General features: G+C 54.8%; 1 protein-coding gene across 2 annotated transcripts; it reads right to left on the bottom strand.

Annotated features, from left to right (window-relative positions):
- Nucleotides 1–4,214: 4,214 nt before the first annotated feature.
- On the bottom strand, nt 4,215–12,929 carry NFATC4 (nuclear factor of activated T cells 4). 2 transcript variants are annotated; one of them, XM_069463786.1, is made up of 10 exons: nt 12,830–12,929; nt 10,682–11,765; nt 9,121–9,283; nt 8,319–8,518; nt 7,823–7,995; nt 7,199–7,339; nt 6,216–6,271; nt 5,813–5,939; nt 5,043–5,624; nt 4,215–4,299 (listed from the first exon to the last, which is right to left on the bottom strand). In XM_069463786.1, exons 1-10 carry the CDS (start codon nt 12,927–12,929, stop codon nt 4,232–4,234), a joined length of 2,694 nt encoding a protein of 897 aa, XP_069319887.1. In that variant the 3' UTR covers nt 4,215–4,231. The 2 variants fall into 2 exon arrangements, with proteins under 2 accessions (XP_069319887.1, XP_069319893.1); XM_069463792.1 differs by having other exon boundaries at nt 5,364–5,624.

Below are 12,929 nucleotides of genomic sequence, written 5' to 3'. Positions count from 1 at the left end.
AATTGCATAATTATTTCATTGTAATTGTATTGTTATGAAGGAAGAGTAATCCTGTAAATCCAGTAGTCTAAAAAAAAAAAAATCAGCTTTATTTACCTGTGTTTCCTAAACTTACCTCAGAAACCACTCTCCTTCCCCCTTTCTTTTCTATATGTAGAATTTGTTTTAGAGCAGTTTTAGGTTTACAGCAAAGTTGAGTGGAAAGTACAGACTTCCCATATGCCTCCTGTACCCACATGTGCACAGCCTCCCCCGCTATCAACATCCTGCACCGATGTCATGCTTTTGTTACCATGGATGACCCAAAATTGACAGATTGTTAACAACTAAAGTTCATAGTTTACATTTGAGTCCTCTTTTTTTTAAAATAGGACACTGAACAGTATTAACACTGAAACTCACAGGTACAAGCAGTAAGGAGCCCACAAAGTTTCTAAGAGGGAAGTGGCACACTTAGATGAGTGTTTTGCACAATTGGTTCTCTCACCACTTCTCCTTCTCTGACCCATGAATGTGTCCTTATCTTTCAAGGTGTGTTTGGTTAAGATGCTGCAGACACTACCCTTGCCCAGGCTACTGCAACGACCTTCGAACTGGTCTGCCAGCCACCAGGCAGTCCACCTCCCCCACCCCATTCAACTCTGAATCAGACCCCCAGTTAAGAAAAGCACCACTTTCTCTGTGGCATGAGCTTACTCACACATTTTCAGTAACTCTCCAGCAGTGGTTTTCCAATATAATTATCCACGGAGCTCATTTGGTGATGGCTGTTGAATATAGTGTTTAAAGGCATAGGCTCTGGTGTTTACAGTCCTAGCTCTTAGAATTCCAATTCTCTCATCTTTAAAAAGTGGTAGGGACTATGATGAGCTAGAGATGGAATGTCCAATCTCTAAATAACCAGCAATTACTCAGCGCCAGCAGCTTCTTGCCAAATCTCCCCATTTTTAAATAAAAAACTAGTAAACCTGATGTTTATATGAAATCTAATTTTATGTTAGCAACTATGGTAGACTGCAAAACATGGCCACAAATTTCCCCTCTCCCCATCTGCACACCCTTTGCAATGCAGCATTGCTGCTCCCCCCATCAGAGATGGATTCTGTTTCTCCCCCTCCCCATTCTGGCCTAGCCTTATGACTTGTGTTGACCAATAGGATACAATGGGAGCAGCATTTGCAACATTGAGCCAAGACCCCAAGATGTCTTGCGGCTTTGGCTTTGACCCTCTTGGAATGCTCTGCCCTCATGTACAGGAGCCCAGGGTAGCCTGAAGGAGGATGAAACCCCATGCAGAAAGACACCACTTGGTCAGAGAGAAGCAAAGTCATCTCAGCCATTCCAGCTGATCCAGATGAGGCCTCAGACGTGGGAGTGAGGCCATCTAGGACCAACCAGCTGAACCACCCGCTGAATGCAGCCAAATGAGTGAGCCCAGGGGAGACCAGCAGAAGAACCACCAGGGTAAACCATGAAATCATGAGGAAAAGTAAATCATTGTTGTTTTAAGCCAGGAAGTTGAGGTAGTTTGGTACACAGCAATAGACAAGACTGAAATTATTAAAGTACCTTGCCAATGAAATGAACGCATCAAGTCACGAGTTAGTAATGTAAGTGTGAACCCCTTGAGGACAGGAATCATACCTTATTGATCCTGGTATTCCCACTACCTACCATTGCCTAGTACTTAATACTTCCTTTTTTTTTTTTTTTTTTTTTTGAGACAGAGTCTCACTCTGTTGCCCAGGCTAGAGTGCCATGGCGTCAGCCTAGCTCACAGCAACCTCAAACTCCTGGGCTCAAGCGATCCTTCTGCCTCAGCCTCCCAAGTAGCTGGGACTACAGGCATGCACCACCATGCCCAGCTAATTTTTTCTATATATTTTTAGCTGTCCAGATCATTTCTTTCTATTTTTAGTAGAGATGGGGTCTCTCTCTTGCTCAGGCTGGTCTCGAACTCCTGACCTCGAGCTCTCCTCCCGCCTCAGCCTCCCAAAGTGCTAGGATTACAGGCGTGAGCCACCACACCCAGCTTACAAAGAGAAGTCTTAATGGAGACAGAAAATAAAGTGTAGTCAGATCTACCTCCAATTGGGAAACTCTAAAACCAGGCAAGACTATGGGCAGCAGCCAATGGAGTACTAAGTTAGGAAGTGTTCACATTTTCAGGATGGAGAAAATAATACAAACACAGCACAAAATGAAATTGAAACTTATCTCCTCTGCCTTGGAAAAAATCTTTCATGCTCTATTTCATGACTCTTCTAACCCTACTGCTGGGTGGAGTGCCTCTGCTACTCTGTCCCCCCCATCCCATATTAAAATTATTCACTGACCACCCCCAAAGGTCTGATGTACTCTCTGTACAAGAAATATTTAGTGAGTTGAATTATTGAATTGTGATGAGTTGTTTACTTACTTTTGCCCCATGAGGCTAAGGATTCCCCCAGGACCCACTGGCTGGCACTTAGTAGCTGCTCAATAAATGTCTGACAGAGGAATGGTCCTCCTTGAGAAGCAGTGAGTCTCTATCACGCTTTTCATTCACACAGAGCTGACCCACCATCTGGCAGAGACCTTGGTGGGGTGGGAGAGGAGCTGAAGAATCCTGAATATGACACACTGTGCCCCAGCAGGGTCTCTTCTGATATGGAGATTATGGGGTGATGATTCTAGCAGGAGGCTGGAGGTGGGGGGGGCGGGTCTTTGAAAAGCAGCCAAGGCCCAGTGAGCTGATCACTTGTGTCAGTTTGGTTCAAAGCAGTTTGTGCTCAGGAAGATAAAGGAACTTCATCGCAAAACAGCAAGAGGCCAGGGATCACCCTGGTTCTCTTGTTCTCCAATCCACAGCCAGCTTCCCTTGCACCCACCCCTGCACTCCTGGGTACTTGCCAGGACTATCTGGACTCACTGGGCACAAAGAGGCCCCACCAGCCTTGAGGCAAAGCAAGCTTCCCAACTGCTAGTTCCTGAATGGCTTTTGGTACAGCCCCTGCCGCAGGGCCTGGCCAACTCAAGCTGTTATACTCAGTGCCCACTGTGTGCCAAGCTCCAGGTGAACAAAGTCTGACTTTCCCCAGCCCACTGGCCTCATAAGCCATCATGAGGGGACAAACCAGGTTTCCAGCCTGTGGCTGCTAGTGGTGATCGATGTACCAGCTTCTCAGAAGGCCAGCATGGGTATGTGTACTTGCCGGATAGGCCAGAACTCACACAATGCCGTGAGCCCCAGGGCAGTTGGCATTCAGAGTCTACAGGAAGGCTACTTGGCTTCCTGCAGTCTACCTCTGAAGCACAAATCTTTCTGGAATGTCTTCACAATCCCCAAGGGTGGGAGAATCCAGAATGTGGATGGACCCACGCCCCCTCCCCCTCACCACTACCCTCACTCCAAGGAAATGAGTTTCAGGGGCCTGGGCCTCCCGGGTCAGAGTGCCTAGTGTGGGCTGGGGGCAGGAGCCCAGGAGTGCAGCATTCAACCTGCTGTTGATTAGCTGTGTGACCCTGGGCAAGTCCCTTTCCCTCTCTGAATCTCAGATTCCTCCTCTATAAATGAGGCAGAGCAACTAGAACAGTGTTTCCTCCCCTTGGCTGTGAATCAAAATCATCTTGTGATGGCAAGACAAAGGAACTAGAAAATACACAGATTCCTGGGTCCCATCCCAAAGTTCCTAAAAGAATCTGGATCTCCAGGGAGGAGATGTTAGAGAGGCCTACTCAAGCCTTGGCCCCCAACCTTGGCCCCCATCAGGGAGCCTTCATGCCCTCCCTGGCCCCTTCTCCTGAGAAGCTCCTTGGTATGCAACCGTCCAAGCCACACTCCATCTCTTTCCACCCTTTCCGCCTCCTTGGGCCAGGGCTGGAGTAAGGGGTCCCACCCCTCTCTCCAAAGAGTTCTCGAGCATGAAGCACTGGTTAGTGAGCAGTTTATTACCCATCAACCTGTCCCCAGCTTCCCAGCACTGCTGCAGCCTGTACACAATCTAGACACGTCTTCCCTCCAGCCAGTTCTGGTGCCCAGCCTGTCTCCACCCCATCCCGTCCTCCACTCTCCCTCCCCCAGCCCTCCAAGGCAGCACCAGGCCCAGGGGCCACACCTCAGCAGGGAGGGGAAGCCAGGGAGGCAAGCAGAAGCTGGGGAAAGAGGAACCAGAGTTGGCCCCAAGCTTCTGGAGCCACCACCCCAGGAAGGAGGGAAAGTGGGCCAGGGCTGAGGTTGCCAGGCGATGGTTCAGGCGGGAGGATCTTCTCCAGGAGGTGCAGGGAAGCCACTCAGGTCTCGGCCAATGATCTCACTCACTGTAAAGGAGGGGCAGTTGAGAGACTGGGCTAGAGGTAGATCCCCTCCTTTTCCAGAGACCCCCAGTCCATTCCAGTCAGGGCTTAGTCTAGTCTCTAGGCTCCTCCTCCACTGGCTTCTCTTCCACTGGGCCTCAGTTTCCCCAACACGTCTTGACACCTGGTCCTAATCAAATTTTGCCCAGCTCCATCCACGTGTGCTCCCAGGCCCCCACCCCAGGCCTTTCCTGTTAGTTTGGCCTGCAATGTCAGGGCAACGGGTATCAGCAGGGCTGGAGGTGGGTGTAGCCAGTGGAAGAAAGGAGAGGCAAAACAGGAAGGCTCTCATCACCAGTCCTGACCACAGGCACCATGTTTAAGGGAAAGCTGAGGCATGGGGAAGCATGCTTGATTGGGACCTCAGCAAGCTACTACCCCTCTCTGAAACTCAGTGCCTGACTTTGCAAATTGAGGGATCTAAATGGAATGATCTTGCAAGTAGTTCTAGCTCTGAGATTGTGTGACTTGGGGCAGAGGGCAGAGGCAAGAGAAAGACTGAGGTAGGTACTCCATGCACCCTTCTGAATTAAGTTAACTGGATTCAGGTGGCCACATGCACCAAGAACTTGCCTCCTGGGACCCTCCAACTGGCCCTGAGAGACCAAGGATGCCCAGTCTCTGGGAAGCCACACTCCACCCTCAGCAAACATGCAGAGCAATCTCTCGCACACACTCACACCCACAGCCCCCAATCCCACACCCACCTTCCTCCAGCGTGATACCCTGGATAGGGACACTGTCTCGGAAGCCGCTGCTGTAGCCACCCCTGGATTTCTCCTGCTCCGAAGCCCCCTCCCCAGGGCCGTAGCCTGGCCCTACCTCATTGTATCCCTCAGCAGGTAGGGGATGCACACCACTCTGGGAAGGGAAGGGGCCTTCAAGCGGTGGGGACCCAGGAAGAGGAGGCCGAAAGGGGGCTGGAGGAGGCAATGGCAGCCCCAGGGGAAAAGAGGAGCCCCGCCCTCCATAAGGGTCACTGGGGAAGGGGCGGGGAAGGAAAGAGACTGGGGGTGGGCGGGCACAACCTGTGGTACCCCCAGTCTCAGGGAACATCCGCAGGCCCGGTCTGTAGGATGGTGGGGGCCCCGTCTGGGGGTACAGAGGGGGCGTGCCATAGCCGAAGCCTTCTGACAGGTAAGGAGCTTCGTAAGCAGGGTCTTCATGGGGATAGGAGGGGTAGGGGGGCCTGGGTGGTGAGAAGTCCATGTCAGTGCCAAAGGGGGGGCCCGATGCGGAAGGGAAGCCCCGGAGAGATGAGTCTGGTAAGGGCTCCTCCTTGCAGATCACTGGGAAGACGGAAGCAGGAGGACATGCTGGTGAGAGGCCGGGCAGTCTCCCCACTGCACACCTTCCAACCACCAGCTCCTCCCAGGTTCCATCCATGCCTCGGCCCCTCACATTGGGGGCACTGCTTCCCTTTGCCCCAGCCTCCCCATATCCCTACACCCCCACCATGGGCTGTCCCAGAGCGCACCAGGCAGAAACTTGAAACTCTGGGTAGGACTGCGCTTCCTCCGCCCATTGGAAACATAAAAGTAGACCTGGACTGGCCGGGACACCCGCTTGTTGCTGTACTCGGGGACGGTCAGGGTCAGTGTCACCTGAGGAAGAGAGAAAATGAGGCAGGGCACCCTCAGGGATCTAGGCTCAACTCACCCTTTCCAAGGGCCCAAACTCAACCTTCTAGCTTCTTCCATTTGCAAAGGAGGAAAGTTCATGCCCTCAAGACAAACCTGATTCCAGAGTGGCCACACTGCCTCCTCCAGAAAAGAATAGGTAGCTCTGGAGTACACTCCCACGGGCAAGGGGACCCAGCTGAGAATCTTGTGACTTCTCCCACCCCTGCCCCCTGGGGGCTACCCTAGTGACACTGGTACCTCATTGCTCTGCAATCGGTTCACCGTGGCCTCCTCCTCCCATTGCAGCTTTCCATCTGTACAGGAGAACAGACAGCTCCAACCCAACTCCAGGGCCCCCACCCCTGGTCCTGTCCCCTGCCATTTCCCCTCCTGCTAGAGCCAAGGCCAAATTCAGAAAGCCCCTAGAAGGTCTGCACACAGAGGAGCCTCCTGCATTTTTACTTGGTAAGATGGAAGAATCAGGGTTTAAAATTGTTTCCAAGGTACAAAGAACCCAACTGAGACCAAGGGAAATGGCAGGACCAGCCCAGGGACCAGAGGGAGATAGTGACAAAAGCAACTCTTGAACTCTCCCATCCAACTCCAAACATCGCATCCCATGATAATGCTGGGAGGAAAGATCAAAGGTAGGAAAGGGTCCTAGCTTGATGGAGGGCAATGAGACCCCCAAGTCTCATGACCCAGAACCTCTGGAGATGCTCTGACATGGTCACAGCATGCTAGATTCAGATATAGGGGCCAGTGCTCTTGGTGAACAGAGTTTGGAGAGGGCAAAGGTCTCAGGTTGGTGGCTGCACCTGGAACCCTCAGTCTTCCCTTCCTCTATCCCTGCAGCTTCATCTTGGGGCACCTCACGGGCTCTCTTAATCACAGCTGTGCCTCCAGGCCCATAACTCAAGAAGGGCCCCAGCAGGAGCTATGAGGGTGTAAGTCACCTCACATGCCCTATCTACATGGGGGCAAGTTATCTCAAAGCAGACTCCTCTTTAATAAACAGAATGTGTATATCTTACATTTGTTCAGCATCCTCATCATTTTAGATTGCTTTTACACCCATCTCCCCCCAGGAAGCAGACAGAACAATAGGAAGGGTAGTCTGTCTGTTGCATTTTATAGATAACTGAGACTCAACTGGCCATTTGGGTGATAGTGCCAGAGATCTTTCACCTGCCAGTTCCAATCTCTCCCTGCCTGCCCTCCCCTCCCCAGTGGATACTCACCAGGGCCCCTCTCAATGAACACCACCTTGGAGTCCGGCAGAAAATTCGAGCCTGTCAGTACTAGTTCCTCCCCTCCTCTCACGGAGCAGGCACTAGGGCTGTAAGCCTCCACCTGGGGCAGCTCCTGGGCTGAGCGCTGGGCTGCAGAGCAGTGCAAGGAAGAGGCCTGGCTGGGCTGGGCATGGAGGGGGCAGCCTCCTCTGCCCCGCCCTCTTTGGAATAACTGCCACAGGGCCCTGGGGGAGCCCTCTTCAGTGGCAGACACACAAGTAAACCAATTGTACCCATGGGGTCACACAGACCTTGTAAGGGACCACTCCCGGAGCAGAGAGAGAGGTGAATAGGGTAGGCCAGGGAGTTACCCAAACAGTGCACAGGGCCACCCCAGGGGCAGAGAGGCTACAGGGTCACTCTGGTCTAGCCCAGAGATAGAGTCTATGGCAGGAGCAAACTAGAACACCACCCCCTCCACTCCTCCACCCATGGTAGAAATAAGGGCTGAGTCCTCTATAGGGCTACCCAGGACAGGCAGGGCACAGGACACTGCAGAGGAGACAGGCAGACACACACAGAAACAAAGGAGTCGCCAGAGACAGAGAGATGGCCCAGGGCCTCTTTGCTCACAGCACTCGATGGGCACCGATGCTGTCTGCACCGAGACGACCTTCCCGCCTCCCTGGGGCACGTGTACCCGGAACACCAGCCGCACGCGTGTGTTTTTTCTCCCGATGTCCGTCTCACCCTTCCGAAGCTCAATGTCTGAGTTCCGAAGCTTCAGGATTCCAGCACAGTCAATGCTGAAGGCAAAGGATGGATGGCAAGCCCTCCTAGCTGAAGCCAGAACGGTGATACATCCTAAAGAGGGAAGCCCCTGCCCTCCATCCAAAGCCCTGAATGACCTTCTAAGGGTGACTTAGGGGCCACTTTCTAACCCAGAGATGGCCTATCCAGGGTGTCCCCAGCCCCAAAAGTCCTCTTCGAGATGGTAAGAAGACATGAAGCCAGCTCCTAAGGATGATGTTTAGCTCTTCTGGAAAAAGGAATAGGTGGGCTAGCTTAGGCCCAATGGAGAAGGCTAGTCTAAAGCCTGCAGACTGAGGGGAAGTTGTGTAGCACTTACTTGGCTGCCATGTTGTTCTCAGGCAGCAGGGTCATCTCCAACACCTTGGTGCCACTGACTACGGCTTCATAGCTGGCTGTGGCCACCATCTTGCCGGTGATACGGTGCACCTGGTAGAAGGCATGAGGCCTCAGATTCCTTTCATCTGCAGTGCCGATGAACATCTGTAGGGTCAGCGGCTTCTCACTGTAGCCTAGGAGCTGGCAGAGGAAGACAGAGGCCACCTAATTGAAATCCCCACAGTCTCATCCTTTATCCATCCCTGGATTTTCAGTCCACCAGAGGGTGGGGATGGTGAAAGATAAAGGATATCCTGGAAGGGAATCCCTGGGGAACTGGGCACCCGTTGTGGAGAAAACAAAACGTGGCCTGGAGTTCACAGTGTTATTCTTGGAATAAGGCTCAAACTGGGCTGGGCAAAGGGGGAAGAGCCTCGGAGAGAGACTGGCCCAACTCAATATACTCAATATAGAGAAAACCTAACTCCCAGTGACTTTTGGCCTCTGCCTAACCCTTCCCCCACATCTGGCAGGCCACCATTTTCCAGCATAGACATGAGGCTGGTGTCCCATGGGATGAGTTGAGTGGGGGTGGAAGGACAGACAGTAGAAAGTATATCCGGGTCCTTGAAGTACACCCCTCCTCCCCCAACTCCAGCCCCTCCCCCAGGCTGCCTGCAGGACCAGAGCTGAGAGGGAGTGTGGGAAAGGGCAGTGCCATCATTCTGCACAGCTGGAGCCCATCTGCAGGGATATGGGATGGGAGAGGGGAAAGGATATCAGGCCTGCCCCTTGTCCCTTACCTTGACTACAGGGTGACCACCAGGGGCAGCTTTGACAGCTCCACGGCTGCCCTCTGTCTCATAGTGGGCCCGGTGGTGGGCTCTAGGCTGCACCTCGATCCTCAGCTCCAGCTGCTCATACTGGCTGGGCAGAGGCCAGTCCAGGGGGGGAAGGGCAGAGGTCCTGGGTAGGAGAGAAGAGCAGTGATCATCAGCAGCCTCAGACCTCAGTGAGGACCACGCTGGATCTGTGAGGGAGGAGGGATGTGGGTCTAGAAAGAGGAAAGCACAGTAGAAATAAAAAGTACAAAAGCCCAGAAGCAAGGGGAGATAGGGGACAGAGCCCCTTGAGATGAGGGTATGGAAGATGGCAACAGGCCTGAAACTCCCTTCTTCCCTGCTCTGAGCACAGGGTTTGGGGTAGGGAGGCTTCACCTGGATATAGAGGATTCCCAAGCCTGTCCTAAACCCCTGACCTAGATGGGAAGAGTAAAGAAATGCCACTTCAGACCAAAAAAGACCTTAGACCTGAATGCTTTGTTTTATAAATAAAGAAACTGAGGCCAGCAGCCAGTGACAGAACTCAGGACTGCGCACACTCTGCTCCCAGGCCAGCTCCCTTTCCACTGGTTGGGGCTTGACAGGTAGAGTTCCAGGAAGCTAAGCGGTTTCAGGTGGGGCAACTTATCCTGCACTGTGCTCCCAGATACCCTAGGCCAGTGGATCTCAACTGGTAAAAGCCGCTCAGGTGATATTTGGTAATGTCTGGACACAGTCACAACTAGAGGAGGTGGTGCTACTAGCATCCAATAGGTAGAAGCCAGGGATGCTGCTAAACCATCCTACAATGCCCAGCACAGCCCCAACAACAAAGAATTATCCTGCTCAAAATCTCAATAGTGCTGAGGTTGAGAAAACCTTGCCCTGTGGGAAACCCAGGGGAACGGGGGTATTAAGGTGTCTTTCCCCTAGAAATTCTTCTGGATGGAGCTAGCTCAGTCTGACATCTCAGTGTTTAGGGGGTTATTAAATGGACAGGGCTCTTTGAGGGTGGAAGGGGTAGAATGACTGCAAGTTTTAATATGAATTCTTTGACTTGAAAAGTATATGCTATTTCATTGAAATTAGCAGCTATACTTTTAAGCCACTAAGTGAGGCCCTAGAAATTAAGGGGTAGAGAAGGGGGACTTCATGTAACAGAGTGTAGGCCTGGCACCAGTCTAAAGGCCCAGAGCAGAAGGCTGAAATCCATCCCAAGTTTCACACCCAGCCACATGCCAGCACAGAGCTGGGGGTGGGGGACATCCATCCTATAAGAAGGGGGGGCCAGGAGGGGGACCCTTTCTCTAACTGGACCACTGAGAGCTATTACCCATTCTAAATCATTGGTCCAGAGGGGGCATTTTTTTCTAATTCTAATTCCTTAAAACCAAGTAGATGACAGCTGCCATGCAGGTTGAAGATTCTCTTTTGAAATGCAGAGGGCATGGAACTAAGACCTTTCTTCCAACCCATCCCTTGGTCCTCCTGCTCCCCCAGTGAGATGGCTGGAGAGAGTGGTGGTGCCAGGCGCAACCCTCACCTGAAGATAGGGCTGTGTCCCCCAATCCGGGCCTTGGACCAAGCGAGTGGGGATGGTACCACCAGGTAGTCCATGCCAGCCACCTCCTTCTGGGGACCCCCAGAAGGAGCCACAGACTCCTCTGCTCCCGAGGGCAGCTTCCCATTGCATGGGGCAGGCTCCTCAGATCGAGGCAGGGCCACCGCCTGCTCACTGGAAGTCCGCCGTGTCTTCTGGGGGATGCTCTCAGCTGGTGGGGCCCCCACATAGTCAAAGGGACCAGGAGAGCCAGGGTCTCGGGCCAAAGGCAATGGGGGTGGTGGAGGTGGCTCAGGTCCCTCTTCCCCCAGGCTGCCACGGCGGGACAGAGCTGGGGAGGCTGAAGATGGGGTTCCAGAGCTGGAATAGCGCCGCTTGCCACATGGAGAGGCAGGCCGGGGGGAGGCTGGGGTGGGCCCAGGAGCACTGAGGAGTAGCCAGCTATCCTCCGGCCCTCGGCCTCCAGGGCTTGGACCATACAGGCTCCAAGGATCCTCAGGGGTCCATGGTCTAGGGGAGGCCCGGGGTGAGGGCAGTGGGGAGCCCAGGCCAAAGCGGGAAGCTGCCTCATTTAGCTCAGACTCCACCTCGTCGCAGGCTGCATACAGAGCTGCCTCATCCGAGGCATCGGAGAAGAAGCTCCAGGAGGACAGGCTGCTGCTGCCAGGACTAGGGCTGAAGAAGGCCCCCCTGCTCTGGCCCCCTGCCTCTCGGTAGCCCCCAAAGCCCTCTGGTGGGGGATAATCTCTGGGAGAACCATCCCCCCAGGCATCAGGGTTGTCTTCCAGCGCAGCAGGTGGGTCAGGCGTTGGAGAGATGGAGGTGATGCGGATGCTGGGACACTCTAGAACACGGCCGCCCCCAGCGCCCCCAGCACCCCCTCCTGGCCCCCCCAGCCTCACGGACCGGGCAGGCTGGCTCTCCCAGGTGCCAGGTGAGGGGGCTGGGCGTGGTGGTGGGGAGTGCATGCCAGGCCGAGGGGGTGGAGGTCGGGGAATACCAATAGGGGCAGGGGGCTCCCCCAGGGCCAGGCGGCAGCATGGTGGGGCATCCTCTGAGTCCAGTTCTGTCAAAATGGGAAAGGGGAGCAGAGGGAGATGGGGAGAGAGAGAAGCAGGTGAGATGTCTAAGTTCCTTGAGTAGCCAAATCCCACGTCCTGTGCTATATTCCCCTCCTCAGCAAGGACGGGTCTCTGAGGAGACCTTCTGAGCCACAAGACAAAAACAAAGTTGGACCTCAAAAGACGGAGGAGATAGATGCAGGCGTGCCAGGCCTTTTCCCATTCTTCCCTGGATCCTGGGACCTAGGGTACCCGATAGGGCGGGCCTTAAGGTGAGGGAGGTGGGTCGAGAGGGGCTGGAGCTGGGCCTGGAGGCGTGCTTAGCGAGGCGCTGGGCTGGGCTGGGGGCGACTCACACATGAACCCAATTAGCAGCGGTTCCCAAACCCCCAAACGGCGCTGGCAGGAGCCCCAGTTGCCATCGCAACTGCGGCCAAGGAGGGGGGGCGCCAGGGCTTTGGTGACGAGGGGAGGTGGCTCCTCCCTTGCTCCCCCCAACTTGGGGGCGCGGGTGCAGCCGAGAGAGCGAAGCGTGCCGAGCCCAGCCGGGGAAGGGGGGCGGCGGGCAGCGCGGATTCGTGAGAGCCGCGGCCGCCGCCCCCGGCTCGGTCCCCGCCATCTGCCTCTCATTGCGGCCAGACGAGGGAGGGGGAGGGGCGCCCTGGCGCGGCCTGAGAGCGCCCCCAGCTCCGGGCGTCCAGTTTGCTGGACCAGGGCTCGGTCCGCAAGCGGCAAGCTCCAGAGCTGAACCTCCCCTTCCCCTGGCGGTGCCCTGTACTCTTGGGGCCGCCTTCCCTGCCCGCCCCCCGTTTCAGTGACAGTCGGCCCAGCCGGGAGGCGGCGCGCAGCCAACGGCACCCCCACCCCCACCCCAGTCACGACCTAAAAAGGAGAAAGTGGTGCCCGGGCCCCCAGCCTCACTTCCGCAGACCAGCGAGCCCCCGGACCTCCCTCAACCTCTGACCCCCTTATCCCCCACCCCAGGCTCGATGCCCTAAATTCCCCAGACTCAGGATCCCCAGGCACTTCTCTCAGTGACCCCAAGACCCCTTCCCAGCCCCGCACTAACCTTCCCCCGACCCCCCCGCGCCCAGCGGGGGGGCTTCCTTTTCCTCCCCGAACACCAGCTTAAATTCCAGCTCCTCATCCTCGCAGCTTGCTGCCCCCAT

Source organism: Eulemur rufifrons, chromosome 2 (assembly GCF_041146395.1).
Source record: "Eulemur rufifrons isolate Redbay chromosome 2, OSU_ERuf_1, whole genome shotgun sequence".
NCBI lineage: Eukaryota > Metazoa > Chordata > Mammalia > Primates > Lemuridae > Eulemur > Eulemur rufifrons.
This window is presented reverse-complemented; position numbering and strand designations above follow the sequence as displayed.

Coding starts and splice junctions, on each gene's coding strand:
- NFATC4 (XM_069463786.1), bottom strand. CDS start 12,929: ATGGGGGCAGCAAGCTGCGAGGATGAGGAGCTGGAATTTAAGCTGGTG. Junction 8,519..9,120: donor GTGGTCACCCTGTAGTCAAG/GTAAGGGACAAG, acceptor TTCCTCTGCCAG/CTCCTAGGCTACAGTGAGAA. Junction 7,340..7,822: donor ATCGGTGCCCATCGAGTGCT/GTGAGCAAAGAG, acceptor ACTGCTCTGCAG/CCCAGCGCTCAGCCCAGGAG.